General features: G+C 42.1%; 1 protein-coding gene across 1 annotated transcript in view; it reads left to right on the forward strand.

Moving 5' to 3' along the window:
* LOC139649336 (cytoplasmic dynein 2 heavy chain 1-like) overlaps positions 1–18,343 on the forward strand; it is a gene marked incomplete at its 5' end in the record, with an annotated part of 129,714 nt that overhangs the window by 34,685 nt on the left and 76,686 nt on the right. The window contains 11 exons of the mRNA XM_071525714.1: positions 611–697; positions 1,390–1,516; positions 2,676–2,817; positions 3,618–3,727; positions 4,050–4,070; positions 4,678–4,776; positions 6,147–6,270; positions 9,023–9,186; positions 9,751–9,870; positions 12,368–12,502; positions 13,502–13,645. Of these exons, the coding sequence (XP_071381815.1) occupies positions 611–697; positions 1,390–1,516; positions 2,676–2,817; positions 3,618–3,727; positions 4,050–4,070; positions 4,678–4,776; positions 6,147–6,270; positions 9,023–9,186; positions 9,751–9,870; positions 12,368–12,502; positions 13,502–13,645 (1,273 nt within the window). The remainder of the gene's footprint in view (positions 1–610; positions 698–1,389; positions 1,517–2,675; positions 2,818–3,617; positions 3,728–4,049; positions 4,071–4,677; positions 4,777–6,146; positions 6,271–9,022; positions 9,187–9,750; positions 9,871–12,367; positions 12,503–13,501; positions 13,646–18,343) is intronic.

Consider the following 18,343-nt stretch of genomic DNA (forward strand, 5'->3'; position numbering starts at 1 on the left):
CAATGCAAATCCTGACACCGGATATCCACGCTCGGTGACTACCTTGACAGCTGTGTCGGAGAGCAGTTAAATGAAAATCCGGACCGTCAGGACAGCTGAGGAGCTTGTATAATCTTCATCGTGGAAGAAAGTGAGAATAACGGGTGCAGCGCCGCGGGTGCTTATAAAGGGGGATGGGCTGGCCCGTGCATCTCAAGATGATTGGTCTCACGACAGACGTGGTGTTATTGGAGCTTCCATGATCGGTCACGCCAGAAGGCGCTTCCCATAGTGAGATACCGAATGAGGTTTGAAAGAGAACTACGATTTTGGTGATTTTCGTGTTTTAACGTCAAGTGAAGGGTGTTCCTGTATGGGCTGAGAAACTTCTACGTCCCTTAGGCTTATAGAAACTTTTCAAACCCATTGGATACACTGAAAAAAATGCACGATCATCAAGATAAAAGCAACTGTTTTTCGTAGTTGCTGAAAAGTTGAAGTTTTGGAGATATAAGGTTTTCACCCGACAGCAATTTGTGCTCTCTCATACACACATGCACTCAAAGATCTGCATACACATAGGCACAAATGAGATACTTTCCTGTGTGCGTGTATGTATGTGTGTGTGCAGAAACCTGAGGAAAACAGAGAGTAGGAAGAATAAGCTGGAGGAGCAGCTCAACTCAGTGGGAGCCAAAGTCAACGAGCTGAAAGAGAAGTATGCATCCCTCCATCTTTCTATCCATCCTTCCAACCTTCCATCCGTATTTCTGCCACAGTTGTTACTTTATCATAAATTTCCCTATAATCCTAACCCTAAACCTTAATCCTGACCTCATTATCCCCATCGTCTCCTTATGCCTTGTCCTGACTTCAAGTAGACGGAAATAGAAAAGAAAATACAAAAGCATAGATGCAATCAGATACAGCATTAATTCACTCACTCTGGCCCCCTCTTCCTCCATCCCGCTTTCCTCCCACCTCTTTAACCCAAGATCTCTCCGTCCATCTATCTTCCTGTCCGACTCTCTTCCTCCTCTTTCTGATGAGCTGATGAATCATTTCATACTGTGTCTCTTCTCTTCTCTTCTCTTCTCTTCTCTTCTCTTCTCTTCTCTTCTCTTCTCTTCTCTTCTCTTCTCTTCTCTTCTCTTCTCTTCTCCTCATAGCTTTTGACTTCTGTGTTCTTACCATCTTCCATTGCTCCTTCATGTCAGATTTTCACCTGTCTTGTCATGTCTTGCCTTTATCAACTATTCCTGTGTTTCTTCTTGTTCGCGTCACTCCTCCACACCCATCTCATTCACTATCTATTACCCCCACCAAGAAACACACACACGGACACACACACACACGCACACACATATACAAACTCCGTATCTCTTTCCCTCTTCTCCACTCTCTCTCTAGGTTTCAGTGTCGTACAGCAGAGGCAGCGAAGTTGGAGGCTGAGGTGACAAAAGCTCAGGATACGATCACCGCTGCCCAGCAGCTCATATCACAACTGGATGGAGAGCACACACGCTGGAACGCACAGGTAGTGTTGTGTGTGTGTGTCAGTGTGTGTGTGTCAGTGTGTGTTGTTGTGGGAGGATATATAGTTTTACTCAGGAAGGGGCTCAGTGACTGTGTAAAAGTAACAGGAACTGTGTGTGTGTCTGTGTGTCTGTGTGTGTGTGATAGGGGGATGGATCCTGCTGTCTTGGGTCCCTCCTGGCTGTTTTTACTCGTCTCCCCAGCATCTGTCTGCACCTTAATTAAAACACTCAATCTCTTCCTGACACATACACACACCCTCACACTCACAGCCTCCCTCAAGGCCCGTACCAAAGAACCAATTTACTTTCTACTCACGTATACTCTCATACACACACAAATGCACACACAGTTCACACACTTCACCCCTAACTCTCTCTCATGCACCATGTTGTAGCGCTGGTTTGGTATATGCTAATGCCTCTAAGCTGTTTAAGTCTTTCTCAGGGAGGGAGAGAGAGATACATAGAGAGAGTGGGGTAGAGAACTACAGAGAGAGAGAGAGAGAGAGAGAGAGAGATGCAGAAATAGAGACACATTGAGATGCATTTCAGGTATAGTAGGTGGTCAGATGTTTGACAGAGTGGCCCTGGGTTGGGACCATTAACTGTCTATACGGCTACAGATGGCATTGTCCTGGAAACCTGCAGCCTCAGAGGAGACACCTGATGTGGCCGTTTAGAGGATTATGAAGCTATCAATTAAGCCTTTTCCCAACCATGGTGCTGTGTGTCCGTTTGTGATCCCCTGATATGCAAATAGGCTCCCTTGAAGAATTCCTAATCAGCATAGAAATTACTGCAATAATGTTTTCATAAATCCAGAAAAACGACTTTTGGACTGCACTGAATGGAAGCTTTGCCGTCTGGGTCCATAGAGTCATTGACCAGCTCATAACAGAGTGATTTATGTCCGTGTGTGTTGTTTTTGTTCTTGTGTAGTCATGAGGACCAGTTTGAGTTTTAGACTTTCAGAGTGAGGAGATTTTTGTAAGTAAGAAACATTGTCAATGAAAGGTTGAAAATGTTGGGAGTAGGGAGTAGGTAGGGAGGGAGGGAGCGTTACAGATTTTCTGAACTTATTAGCTTGTTCTGGCTTCACCTACCTGTCTATCTCCCCTTGTTCTCTTTTTCTGTCCCTCTGTCTCTCTTTCTCTCTAGATGTTGGAGATAAAGGAGGAGTTAGATACCCTCCCTATGAGGGCCATGCTAGCAGCAGCCTTCATCACTTATCTGTCTGCTGCTCCTGAAGACCGCAGGAAACACTGTCTGGAGACATGGATGGCCCAATCTGGACTACAGAGTAAATATACATGGCAAAACAAATAAACACCAACTGCCACACTCAACAACACACACATACACACTACTACCCACACACACACAAACACATGGCACAATGCACTGCCTTGGTACATGCATAGTTTAAAGACAAAACCTCCAAAATCATGGTTCGAACAAATGCCAGAGTTGAGAAGATAACTTTCAACTGTTTGTTACAAATTGCTGGTTACCTCTTAACCAGTAATGCAGTCCACTGAATTACTACAATTCAATATTAAAGTCTGATTTCTTTCAATTACTTTAGATTATTTTGCCTCCAACTTCTCAGTAATTTGAAGTGTGTAATTATTGTTCTGACCATTTAATTCTGCTGGACAACCTCCATTCCAGATGGTTTGAGACAAACAGGGTCTACTGTGCAGTACTGCACACCCAGTTTCAAAGTGAACACTTCTGCCCTCCTAGCCACTGAACAGCTCGATTTGTTTGCTCTTGTCAGTTCATGTGGAATTCCAAACAAATCCTAAACACTTGTCCTCTTAGTAGTTGAGTGGCCCGCTGGACCGCTGTCATCCCTAGACACCCCATGTCCATCAAATGGCTTTTTCGGCTACTTAGCTAGCTGTGTCTCAGCACTGTTACCTAGCAACACCACTTGGAGCAGAGTGCGATGTTGTTAAGCAAGTGTCACTGGCGAGTTGGGAATGTTGGCAAGTGGCTGTCCAGTGACTGCATGGGCTGAGATTTGACTAAAATCACCAACACACTTCTCAGTGAGCACAAACAAATGAATAAATGCGTTTGTGTCGTTTGTGTCAGAATTTGACTTGCGTTCGTTCCTGTGCTCGGAGAGTGAGCAGTTGATCTGGAAGAGTGAAGGGCTGCCGTCTGATGACCTCTCCATGGAGAACGCACTGGTCATACTGCAGGTTTGACATCTACCTGTCTGTCCATCTGTCTCTCTTTTATTTCTCTGTCACTCTCTGTCTCTCTTTATCTACCTATCTGTTTATTTGTGTGTGGTTTTGTGATGCAGAGGTTATCAGGTAACAATTGTCATTTTATGCCATAGTGTCTGGGTGTAACTTTTCATTCAAAGGCATCAGATTACAATGCTAATGCAGCATTTGCTTGTAACAGCCATGTTGACGGTTAAATCACCTGCATCTCTCCTCCCCCTCTTCTTATCACGGTTCATCCATCTCTCCTCCGTTTGTCTTGTTTTTTTCTTTTTACCATTGCTGCCTTAAGATCAATGCAATGAAGTTACGGGTAAGAAGTCATCCCTCATTCATCCTTTCAACCCACACCTTGTTTAGCGTAGATTGTCTGTCACCATCTCTGTGTGTCTCTCTTTTAGTATTCATACACGCACACACATACTGACTAAGCAACTTTAGACTTTAATTAACTCAGTCGGTTTTCTTTTCTTTACAGTTTCAAAAGTTAGATTTTTTTTCCTTCTCAGTCGCCTCAGAATAATTTGTCACCAGCAGCCACAATAAAAGGAATGTAATGGAATGAAATTAGAAACAAAAGAAATACTGCCAAGCCAAACAACAACATCTGAAAGTAGAAGTAAAAATAAATAAATAAGTAAATCTATCATTTCTAAATGCAAGTATATCAGTGAGCAGAGGAAGAGGATGTTGAAGAGGAGACAAAAAACAGGTTTAAAAGAGAATTTGAGAAAGAGATGTCCTGACCAAGACACCATGAAATAGAGAAGCAAGGGATGAAAGGGTGGTGGTGGACAGCTGTGTGACAGGACTAGAGCACAAACACACACACACACGCAGTGTTGGTGCTCGCAGAGTGAATTTCACAGACCTCAGACAGAGATGTAACAACTTTTCTATCACCCTTCTCCCTCTCTCAGAGCGTTGCTTGCCCATTCCTCATTGACCCGTCATCCCGAGCTACAGAGTGGCTACGCACACACCTCAAAGAACATAGACTAGAAGTCATCAACCAGCAGGTATACATCTACACACACACACACACACGCACGCACGCACACACACACACACACCTCAAAGAACACAGACTAGAAGTCATCAACCAGCAGGTATAAATCTACACACACACACACACACACACATACACACACACACACACACACACACACACACACACACATCAAAGAACACAGACTAGAAGTCATCAACCAGCAGGTATACATCTACACACACTCACACACACACACACACACACACACACACACACACACACACCTCAAAGAACACACACTAGAAGTCATCAACCAGCAGGTATACATCTACACACACTCACACACACACACACACACACACACACACCTCAAAGAACACAGACTAGAAGTCATCAACCGACACGCCCACACACACACGCTCATGATATATTACACTGATTACCTACATAGGCCTTCAAATCCAATCACTGATAAGGTTTCATGTCTGTAGGAGCCCATAAAGTAATTCCTGTCCAGAACACTTCTTTGAAGCGACAGCTCTTCATTAAATTTCCTGGATTGATCTTTCCCTTCTTGCCTGATGAAGCCAAGTCCATTAAAGTTCATCAAAGTTCCTTTGCAATTGAGTTAACACCGATGTTTCATGCAGGAAATAAGATGCGGCCACCATTTCCATTCTCCCCAGTCTTTCCAGTTGTTGATTGTAACACCTGATTTGATTGAATTCAAAGACAGACATCCTTTGTTGCTGCCCTCTGTACCAGCTGGCGCTACAGGGAGTGAGTGATTGAATTCAACAGTGTTGGACTCAAAAAATCAATGTATTACTCATTACTCGTTACTAATTTCAAAATTTGTATCATTACTCTATTCAGTACTCCCTGTAAGCAATAATTTGTCACAGTACTGTTATTTTTCTGTTACACGCCCAAATTTGGTGGTTCAAAAACCAGAATAACTCATTTGCCTTCTGTACTTCTGTGCGGTCATGGTAACTACATCACATTGATGTTGAATGATATTGTCATCCTCGTGCTCAATAAAATCAATCTAGCGTGAATACGCGTGAAGTGAAGATTTTTGTTTAGCTAGCTTAGTGTATGCCCACGTCAATTGAGAGGACCACAGCTGTTTTGACGCAAAAATTAATTGGGGGTTGGGGGTGGGATATAGTTTTTGAATAATGCAACTTCAAACTGATATTAAGGAGGGGTGACAACAAAACAGACAACTACTTACTGGGAGAAGTAATAGTGTTACTGTACGTGTTGCTCAGTACTGTGTTAGCACTCAATACTGGAATTCATGATGTATTCTTCCTATTGTGTGTGTGTCTGTGTGTGTGTGTGTGTGTGTGTGTGTGTGTGTGTGTGTGTGTGTGTGTGTATGCACTATAGGATAGCAACTTCATGACATCCCTGGAGCTGGCGGTGAGGTTTGGTAAAACCCTCATCATCCAAGAGATGGACGGAGTAGAACCTGTTCTTTACCCACTGCTAAGGAAGGACTTCATTGCACAGGGTACTCTCTCTCTCTCTCTCTCTCTTTCTCTCTCTCTCTCTCTCTCTCTCTCTCCCTCACTCCCTCTCTCCCTCTCTCTCTCTCTCTCTCTCTCTCTCTCGCACACACACACACACACACACACACACACCTCATTCATACAAATGCAGAAGCCCTTTTAAGTCAGAATGGTTCCTTGGAGTTGTTGCCTGGATTGTTTATAGAAGGTGCAGCTTTAACAAAATGTAAATCTAATAAGACAAAAGGAGAAATGGAGTAATCGGTTTGGCTTGTTTCGGTTCATATTTCTTTTAAGAGGATGGCAACTTAGTGATTTCTTACTTTGTGGTACTTGATGATTTCTGTCAACTTGGAGTTGCTTTCTTTTTCCTAAGACCCAAATGGGGAGCTTAATCTTGCAATGAGAAACAAAGTTATTAAAACAAAATAATGTAGTCATGTTGGGTCAACAGCAGTGGCTCCTTGACGCACAGTTAAACAAACCAGGGTCTAAAACAATTACTGTACCAATACCGGCTGACTAAACACTCCAGGGAACCTGCCAGCCATCCTTGTAAATAAGAATGAGGTGACCTGCCTGATTAAATTGCAGTTGGTTTAAATAAAAACAGGAACCTAAACGAATTGCCTGCTCGATGGGAGGAAAACAGTTGATACAGATAAAGTAAAGAAAAAAGGAGGGGGGATGAAGAGTGCAGAATTCCTCTCTTCACAAATTTAGATGTGCACTCCCCGTATTTACTGAATATTATAGATAAAAGTTAGCCTGGTTCCAGAGTCCTGAATTGCGTCCCACCCACTCTTTAGATTTTGTTGAGTGATTCAGAGTCTGGTGTTGCTCTGGTCAACAGCTTGTTCTCGCTCAGAGAACCAATCGAGCCAATCAGTGCCTTTGTGGGCGGGACTAAAGTTTGAACCGTTCGTGCAATGGTTTTTCATGGCCGTTTCGGCAGAATAATATTTGTTGAAATCAGCCGCTTAACCAACATATTGTTTTTGCAAAGACGCTATTGTCAAAAATGACCGTCATTCTTGGTAAAGATGGTAATTACGCCCAGCATCATTGTGTGAATGAATGAATGTGTGAGTGAGTTACTTCCTGTATCTATGAGTATTAGGTGTTTTGCATCTAATAAAGATAAGAGGGTGGATGAATAAGAAACCCAATTTTGAGAATTAAAGAAGAGAGATAGGAATCTGCCATCAACCCACTTAGTGATGTCACTTGGTGATGTCAGGAAATTCTCACTTGTGCAACAAGCTGCCTGTTACCATGGCGACTAATGTTACAGCAAACCAGTGAAAGAGAGAAAGAAGAAAGGTCGACATCTGAGTCATGTAATCAAAAAGTGAATTAGATTTAAAACTCAAAAGTGGGAGAGAAGCACAAATAGCTGTAATTTAGATTAAATGTATTTATGTGTCAACTGGAGGAGTTGGAATCATGACTCATCTTCTGCAGTATCACCTCTACTCTGTGAGAAATGGTACACAATAATGTTACAGAATAGCGGTAATACGTAAAATACAGATGTATGGTGTACTACACTGCCCCCCACCTATAATTGTATAGGAAAAAAAGAAAAATCATAAGGATCACCTCTACAGTGAAATGCTTGTGTATGTACTCGCTTGTGTATGTACTCACTCATTCTTCCCCTCACTCTTGAATGAGCTTGTAAGAAGAAAGCTAGAGCTGGAGAGCAAACAAGACTGTGTGCTTGTGTGTGTGCATGTATACATACAAATCCATTGTTCATGCTAATGACATACACATACACACACGCTCAAACATGTCTTGAGTGGCATACTTAAGGGATGTAATGCCTCTTAACACAGGGCAGAACTCATTTCATGATTTATGAAATATGTCTCTTTATACATTTACTGTATGTTTTCAAGTGCTTTGCGATGTTTAAAGACAAACACATCTTTGAAATGCCAAACATGCTTTCCATGGTCCCATGAACAAGGGATGATAATTACATGCAGTATAACCTTGCTAATCCAAATCCCTCAGAAATGGAGGTTGTTGGAGCCATGAAAGCATTCAGATATCTGAAATACTTTGAAATAATAGGAATGCCATATTCACTATATGAAATCAGCATGCAGATGTGCTCTGTAGTACCCTGTTCAGTCTATTTTATGGATGAATGCTACTTGAAAGTCTCTAATAGCGTGAAAAAGGGAGCTGCAACAATTTCACATCAGTGCATTTAATGTTCATGCATGGCTGTTTTTGGAGTTGCCCTCCTGAATTCATCGCCACCTGGACCAGTGATATTTCAGTTTCTCAGCTTGGATAATTCCTTACCAATCACAGTAGCAAACAGTTGCTTTATTTATGAGTCATCCAGAGTGAGGTGCTTATCTATTTTAAACTAGATTGGAAAGAGAGAGGGAAGAGAAAGTGAAAGAAAGGGTAAGTTATCCACTTGAAAGTGGTTCTGAGAGGGAGGAAGAGAAGGAGAGAGAAAAAGGCATGGCAGTACTGCATTGCAGACATCTGGAAGAGGGAGAGAGAAGCAGAGGAGAGGGAGAAAGAGGAGGGGCAAGGGTGAAGATAGGATTTAAAGTGGCCACTGGAGTCTTTGTATTGACAGAGTCGGTAAAAGTTACAAGCCTGCCAAAGCAGGTAGCTGTAGTAAATTACACTCTTATACAGTATATGTGGATGACAGAGACTCTTTTTCATTCTCTGCCCTCATATTTTACTCCTTCACCCCCCCACCCATCCCCCCTCTCCCAGGCCCTAGGTATGTGGTTCAGATAGGAGACAAGGTTATTGATTACAACGAGGACTTCCGTCTCTTCTTGGCAACGCGCAATCCTGCCCCCTTCATCCCCCCCGATGCCATTTCCGTGGTTACCGAGGTCAACTTCACCACCACCAGGGCCGGCCTGCGGGGGCAGGTAACACATGCATGCACACGTACGCACTTGTGCAACCCAGGCTCATATGAACTGTATATACACTGGTGTTTTCAACATTTTTTTTTCCTCCTTTTTTCCTTTTTGTTGTACACTGAAGAAGGCTTTGGCCAAAACATCTGTGCCGATTTTTCTTCCATTGTGCTGTTCACAATAAGAAGAACTTTTTTGAGTAATTCTCAAAGTTTTTCTTTTTTTGCAGACTACTTTACTTATATTTTCCTTTTGGGGCTAGAAAGGGCCCCAGAAACAGCATTCAGTCCATATTAAAGTAAAACTCTTAAAACTGATCTAAGGCAGATAGCCTTTCCGTAAATCTTGGGTGCAGCATTAATTTACTCATGAAGACAGATAGGGAGTAGTTTAGAATCTACCTGGCTAACAACTAGGCCTCTCTACTGCATAGACCCCATTAGTGCTTAGTGCTTTGTGGGCAGAATCCTTGTTTTGTCATATTTAATGGAACAAGTGCTGTTTTAGTGGAACAATATATATATGTGTGTGTGTGTGTGTGTGTGTGTGTGCGCGTGTGTGTACATGTGTTAGCTGCTAGCCTTGACCATCCAGCAGGAGAAGCCAGAGTTGGAGACTGAAAAGACCAGACTTCTACAACAAGAGGAAGATAAGAAGATACAGTTGTCTCTGTTGGAGGAATCATTGCTAGAGGTACACTCATACATATCATACACACAGACACATACACAAATGCACATTAAATGAGCATGCATCTGGGTAAAGTGAAGACTGTCAGCTTTAATTTAAACGTATTTCCATGTATATCCAATTAGTAGTTTAAGAACTGCATCTCTTTTGTACATGGTCCCCCCATATTAGGATGCCCTACGTTATCAGACAGATTATGATTGTATTGAAGCTGCTACCAGAATTTGAAACTTGATGACTTTGGCGACCCCTTGAGTCTCTTAGTTTCATGTCATTGTCGCAACGATGACTCGCCACTTGTTCCCCCCCTCTGCAGACTGTAGAGAGAAGACAAATATTTATACAGATGAGGTAAAGTGAAACTGTCATAATGCAAATTGAATAATGGAACTGGAATAAATTTATTTATGTATTTTTCATCAAGACGTGTTCATCAGGAGCCAAATTCAGGTCAGTTAGTCGATCAGTCAGTCAAAAGGCACTCTCTCACCTCATATTGAGTGATGCTTGCTCAGGACTGTAGCAACTTCAGCTACAGCAACAGTTGATGTTGCACACCTAGTTAGGCACCATGGGACTTTACAGCATCTGTACTTGTCTGTGTATTTATTCACATACAAAGAAGAGGGGGAATTCAAAGTGAGTCCTCTTTTTGTTTTGGTTGAGGCTCTATCTTTGTGCAGGAACTCAGTCCTGTACATTTCACTCTACATTGTATTCCAGTACCAATATAGTAAACACAAAGGCCTCTATTTTCCTGAATCAATGGTGCAAAGCACAGTCAAAGGTGCATGGCATGGGCGCACAGAGTGTGCAACTGATTTTTGGTCATTTTGTGGCCAGAGGTGCACGCCACACTTGCGGTGCAGTTGGAAACAGAGTGGGATTATTTAGTAGGAATGCATTATCAGTAGGTGTGGTAGGAGCTGGTGTCACCTCTTTACCTCCCCTTGAAAAGCAGTGCATTCTGTGCCACGGTGCAGAGTGCACTTGTGATGGAGAGAACAGTCCAGAGTGGTTTGCCACAAAAGCTTATCCCAAGAGGAAACTGATGGCACAAGCGAGAATAAAAAACTGTACGTGGCTGATGAAAATGCCACTTTCCCGGCACGAAGCCCCACCATGCACGATCACGAGAATAGAGCCCATAGACAGCAACACATAGAATTAACCAATTTACACAGCGATTTTTTCATTTTTCTACAGCCTTTATACTGTGCTATCAAAATTCATTTGAGAATGATATATTGAGGTAAATATTCTCTATTCTAATTGTAGGGGCTTTAAATATTAAGTCCCTTTTCAAGTGTAGTTAAAAATCCTCAATATGCAATGACTTCTAAATACCTCTAACCAGACTAATGTGATATATTTTGTCAGGCTCTTAGTCTTTTTCCATTTCCATGTATGGTATCTCTATGAAGATTCAACTGCGACTTCATATGGCTCTAAATTAGTCTGAGGCAGTGTAGAGTAAATAGAAAGCGTACACAAGGGGCTGAGATATCAGTCCAGTTTTGAGTCATCTTGGCCCCAAAGAGTTTCAAGATTGGCAAAGACAACCGTAGCAACTTTTTCTCCCTGCAAATATTACCATTCAGCGTTGAGGAAGCAAAAGGAAATAAGTTGATTATGAATGTTAGTGGGGAGAAAAGCTTCTAACTTGGTTCATTTATCCATGTACTTCAAACTGCCAGAGATGAATTTGGAGCCAAGTGTAGTCATTATGTCATTTCACATCCAAAGTAATGAGAATATGGAGCCAAAACTTCAAACAGATTGTTGCTGTCCAAATACTTATGGAGCTTCCTGTACTTACAAGCAGAAACACACACACCCTAATGCATATATGCTTTCAAAATCAAACGCACACACACACGCGTACAAAACTGATGGACATTTTGAGTGTGCACACACACACACTCAATTTGATGATGATCACTTTGCAAGCACACACACACACACACACACACACACACACACACACACGCACACACAAACACACACACATACACAGATACTGCAGTGCCAAGAGCAGGATGTCAGTGCTTCAGTGGTATTAGACATCTAATTATTCTAGAATTGTAGGAGCATATTCTGACTTGACATTTCCATGCTCCACTGCTTTCTCATCTATTCTATTTGAATTTATTTGAATAAATTTTATCAGTGTGTTTCAGAGAGTAGATTCTACCGGGTGGAATGGGGGAGTCACAACACTCAATGAATGCACAAAAAAAACAAAACAGCACTCAATCTCTTATAAAATGATGACTTCTTGCTCCCGCAGCTTTCATCAGATGACAGACTTCAGCCAAACGACAGATAGATGACAACTAACCCGCTCTTTCCTTTCTCTGCACCCCCCCCCCCCCCCCCCTCTTTCTCACTCACTCTTCCATCCCTCCCTTTCTTTCCCCAACCCTCTCCTCTGCCTTTCCTCTTGTGTATTTTTATACCTCTGTCTGTCTGTCCATCTGTCCTGACATCTGTGTTTCAGACCCTGGCTACAGCTCAAGGTAATATTCTGGAGAACAGGGAGCTGATAGACAGTCTGAACCAAACCAAGGCCAGCAGCGCCCTGATCCAGGAGTCACTACTGGAATCACACAGACTACAGGCATCACTGGACCAGGTATCTCACGTACACACACTATTGCTGAATACACATTTTTGTTGGTCCACAGGCAAGAGGCGCTGGTTGAGACCAAAAGTTGGTCTCTGAACAAGAAAGTCAATACAGCAAGCAAAACTGTACACTACCAGTTAAAAGTTTGGACACGTATTTTTCTTTATTTTTACTATTTTTCACATTTTAGAATAATAGTAAAGACATCAAAACTATGAAATAACACAAATGGAATTATGCAGTGACCAACAAAGTATTAAACAAATCAAAGCTATCTTATTTTTTGGATTCTTTAAAGTAGCTGCCGTTTGCCTTGATGGAAAGGCAAAGGCTTTAGAAAGAAATTCATACATAGGCATCAACTTCACTATTTATACTTGTCTAAGAAACAAATTTCAAGCATTTAAGCATAAGCCTTTAGATCAAAATGGCTTTAAGAGAATGAAAAACATAGTACATTCAATCAGGTGTCCAAACCTATGACTGTTAGTATAGGTTAAACAAATTTACCTTCAACCGATAAAATTTGCTGCTGACTGGTGGGGCCAAACTTGCACACATGTACAATCAGGGATTTATAGTAGATGCATAAAATGATCCTCTAGGGGGCAGTGTTACACCAGAACTGACTATTTCTGTCCTCCTTTCTCTCCTCTGCCGTTTCTTTTATTTCTGTTCTCCTGTTTCTGTCTTTCTCATATGCACCTCCCTGTTTTTTTTGGTCTCACATTCCCCATCTTATCACACCTCACTCTTTATCCTCATCTCTCTTTCTCACTCCTTCCGTCCTGATTCATCTAAATATTTCTTATCCTGCTTTTACTTATCCGTATTCCGATATCCCTCCTTATCCCTCTCCTCCTCCATCCATCTGTTGTGTTTTCTGTACCACTCTAAAACCTCAAATTTTCCTCCTCCATCTCTTCCTCTTACGGCCTTTCTCTTTCTCTCTGTCTTTTTTTTTTTTGTTCCTCTCTCTCTCTCTCTCTCTGTCTTTCCTTTCAGGAGCGCGATGCCTACCTGCCTCTTGCAGAGAGTGCCAGTAAGATGTATTTTGTCATCACAGACCTGTCAAAGATCAACAACATGTACCGCTTCAGCCTTGCTGCTTTTCTGCGCCTCTTCCAAAGGGCTCTTCAGGCCAAGAAGGTGACTGGATGCCGCACCACTCTTTCTCCCATATGTATTCAGTGCCGGTGGGCTACAGCAGCAATTCCATCCATTTGTATCAGGACAAAGTATTCCAAATATGAAAGTTGAAGTGCCTAAATCTGCCCTTAAACCAGCGCTGACATCAAAACAGACAGTTATGGAAACAAAAAAAACAACACTGCTACACACACTCAGGAATGCATATTCAGCTGCATACATACAGGTGGCCATCCTTGAAAACTTGCTGCCCTTGGCATAAAGGGTAACACAACTTGACATCGCACACCCACACACACTAAAGCTGGCAGGTGACCATATTTTACCTCATTCCTCAGTGTTAGAAGATGCATGCAGCTCGTGTCAACTGTTGTAACATTTCTGCGTTTCTGCTCCCTCACATTTTTTAGGCATTTGTCTGAAAATGGCAATACTCTTCTCCTAAATCTCCTTTAAGTGTAAAACTGTAAAAAACTGTATTTGATGATGTTGGAAGTGAGGTTGATGACCTCACTTCATGGGGGCATGTCTGCGTGTGAGGAGCACAGGATCTAGGGCTGGGTATCGTTTAAATAATTACGATACCAGTACCAATACCAGTAACCTTAAAGTGATACCGATACCAATAGAGTACTTCATTCGATACCTTTTTTTTTACGTTTTGGTGGCATCTCGGCACGCTGAACTGCCAACTCTGTCACATACACCGCGCTCGACTTCACCACCACAGAGTGTATGGGTTGTAGCTGCTGGGGTAGTGGGCCAATCACACGTTGCATTAAATCAAAGAACGCTTGCGGTGATTGGCTGCGAGCAAAACCATACAAATAGTCATATTTTCTAGATCTGTGTACAAAAAGTCGAATATAGGTATCGTTTGACTGGAGAAGTTTCGATACTACTTGGTACTGGGTTATTTCGGTCGATACCTTAAAGGTATTGAATACCGATACCCAGCCCTAACAGGAACAGACATTTCCAAGCAGGCAGATCAGCTGCTTGTTGGAATATTTTTGATCTCCATTTCCTGATTATGACTCCCCTAAAATACTCACAGTAGGAACACACAGTGCAGGAAAAAAGGTAATTTCCCCATTACAAATGATACTATGCAAGTCCAAAAAAAGGAAAACAAATACAGTCCCACACACATTTGTGGCAATGGCATATAGACCTAATTAATTAGACGCTTTTGAGTGTATTGTAGTGTAAGTATTTGACTGTGACTCAGCTCTCTGGCTCCTTAGTTGATCAGCTGCCTTAATATCTTCCATAGAGACCTTAGGCTACTTGGTTTGCTATTTAATGTTAACAACTGAACCATTAGCAACCAGTGCCTATAGCATATAACATTCATACAGAAGTGCTGCCTTTACAGCAATGTGATTTATTATAAAATGTGTTGTCTTTAGATCATAGATCTATCTATATTGTTATACTCTGGTAAATTAATTTGAATACGAGAAGAGGATTATGGGAGTGTGAAGAACTGCAGCTAAGGTGTGACAATTTATAGTTACATTTTCTCTGTAATACAACTTTTACTTTACTTTTACTTTTCATTTTATTAATTAGGTACTACTCAACAAAGAACAGACATCATTTGTAGAAAATGATTTTCACCACACAGTGATGACGTTTGATATCGCTAATGTATAAAAGATTGTCTCACCCTGACTGACCTGAATTTGCTGCTTAGACTGCAGTGCCATGGCAACCGAACTGTGGTAAAACTTTGGAAACATCAAATCCCTGAGCTTAGCACAGTAGCTAGCAGGATAACTAGTGAACACAGCCAGTGTTGGTAATAAACAGTTAGATGTCCATTGACCATGTTCCCATTCCATTTCTGCTGCTCCAACAAAATGTGGAAAACTATCCGCAGGAGGTGATGTGAGATGGGGTGAAAAGGGATACTGTCTTCTTTGTCCACACCTTTTTTTCCCCCCTGAGCATCCCCTTGTTAAATACAGAATTTAAGAAGATTGTGGCAGGAAACAATTTATCATCCCACCACACCCTGGTTGAATTTGAACACATCACCCACTGGGTATTAGTAAGTGTGCAACCAAGCCATTAAGGTTGTAATCAGAGCTAAGCGGAGCATTTTCCCTAATTTTCTTTTTTTGTTGTCTTTGTCACATCACTCATAGCGCAAGGACCTGGTCCTCTCTAGCAACTGAGCAGAGCACAGAAACTGAACAGGAATAGAATAGAATCTGTTTAATGAGGCTTGCGCAGAACAGAGTAATAATTTTATTTCAGCTTAGGTCAGTTTGATTAATTTTGGTTTATTTAGTTTAGCTCAGTTTAGTTCAGTCTGACTTCTGCAGCACCATGGGCTGTCTGTCACACTGCTGTCTTCCATCTGAGCCCTAAACATAGTCTTAATATGCACACACACACACGCATACACATACACACACACACACATGCAGGCACATACCCCCCACACATATGCATCCATACTGTGTGTGTGTGTCTGCATGCATTCAAGCACACTGACATATTCCCCAGCACACATGGTAGCCATCTTGGCACACACGAACATTCCCATGAATGCATCCATCCACAGCTATTTTGTGGCATCTACTGTGTGCTCCACTCAAACTACAAAAGGAACACACACATACACACACATACAAACACAATCACTGGGTTGAGAGATTGAGCACTAATTCCCCAAATCCTGTGTGGGTTGTTGGAGACAGTGCTGCCATCCAAGAATGTCGCCAGGCAGCAGCTGGTCACCGCCGTGTGTGTGTGTGTGTGTGTGTGTTTATGTGTGTATGGACACATGCAGTAAGTGCAGTCAGAATACTGCATTGGTCAGTGCAGCTCTGCCTTTTCGTCATTATGCCTGATGGTTTCTTATCATGCGCACACACACACAAAGCACACACATTTTGTTGTGTGGTGTATTAAATGAGCTAGTTTCATTCGCCATGAGCTGCAGATGGTCCCAGAGATCTGGAAGAGAATTTTAACCTTTCACGTCTGATATAACACACTGAACAGCACTCTTATCTGCTGGCTGACACACACACACACACACACACACACACACACACACACACACTAGCATGCACGTACACATGCAGTATTCATCCTCGAATATACACAAAGTGCTGTCTTGCACTGACACTTCCACACAGATTATGCACACACACACATTCCACACACACACACACACACACACACACAGAAACACACACATACGAGTGTTTACATGCAAATACACACTTGTGCAAATTCACACACACACACACACACACACACACACACACACACACACACACACACACACACACACACACAGTTGTGGGGGAACACATTGGGGGCAGTTTGAAAGTGTCCCCATAGGGCTTTAGCCAGCCTGAAGGCAGCAGAAAGTCAGGCGGGGGAAACAGAAGGACAGACAGGCTGAATTGGGAATAAGGGACTGAGAGAGAGAAATCCTTCTGGAATTCCTCTTTTTCTCACCGTTAACCTCCATTTCTCTTTGATTCTCTCACTCGCTGCCTGATTCTCTTGTTCTGCCTATTGTTCTCTTGGAATTTCTCTCTTCTTTCTGTCCAACTTCCTGTCTCTCTCTTTTTCTCCATAATCCCCCCCCTCTCGGTATCGTAATTGTAGTGAGCAGCAGGCTCTAAAACCCTGTGTATCATCTTAGTGATTATGTGTGTCTGTTCCACACACACACATACACACACACACACACACACACACACATTCTCTGACAGTTTTACTGCCGGCCCGCCCCAGCCTAAGATACTTCAAGGGGAACACTGACTTCAATCACTTTGTTGGTGTGTCTGGGTGTTTTGTGTGTGCGTGCGTGCGTGCATGAGCGTTTGTGTGTTTGTGTGTGTGTCAAAGACAGAGAGTGAGGAAAAGAGATGCAAGAGAGTTTATGTCTTGGCGTGTGTGTGTGTGCACCAGGGGTGGTAGTATTAGCCTTGTCTGTCTTTTGCTGTTGAATGACCCTCAGACAGCCAAGTTACCTTGATGTGTTGAGATGTGTTCAGAATGACAAAGACTGAATAAGAGAGAGAGGAGAGAGTTCTGAATGAAAATGTCAGTTAACTTTTTCATTCCACTAGCACTCATGCAGGTAGCACATGTCCAACTAGAATATAGCGCAGATTTCAGTGTCCACACGGAGCACATTTGTCATATTAATTCAATACTAGCACACTTGACTTGTGTGGACCTACCAGAAAAGGACCAGCAATCCAGTTTGGGTGTCAAATTATAGCGCCAATAAATGTTGCTGTCTACTCACTTCCCCTGTCAAGCCCTAGAAAAGCCCCCGTTAAAGCACTTAAACATAGAGATATAACACTAGAGGGGACCTGTCATAGAGAATTCCTATTCTGGAATGGGACCATATGGCAGCCATCTTACCTGGGTACACTTCTCAGCTGACTGTAATTGGAATCAATGGTGATAGTGCCTTATGTTGCCATTATAATGCTAATATTTTTTTTATTGAGACATCACTACTACTTTTTATTTAGCTCACTGTGTGCAAGACAACTGTGACTGTCTAAAATGGTACCAAACATGAGGCATTTTTGTAGTTTGTAGATAAAAATAGCTAAACTATGTTAAGTAACTATGTTTTCAATCATAAAGATTATCTTCTGGAAGTATTTTAACGGTGCATTTACTTTACAGAAACAATGAATCCTATTT

This window comes from Centroberyx affinis, unplaced genomic scaffold (genome assembly GCF_046629955.1).
Source record: "Centroberyx affinis isolate AG114_WGS23_722 - 3 ecotype Tasmania unplaced genomic scaffold, CSIRO-AGI_Caff_v1 ptg001331l_1, whole genome shotgun sequence".
NCBI lineage: Eukaryota > Metazoa > Chordata > Actinopteri > Beryciformes > Berycidae > Centroberyx > Centroberyx affinis.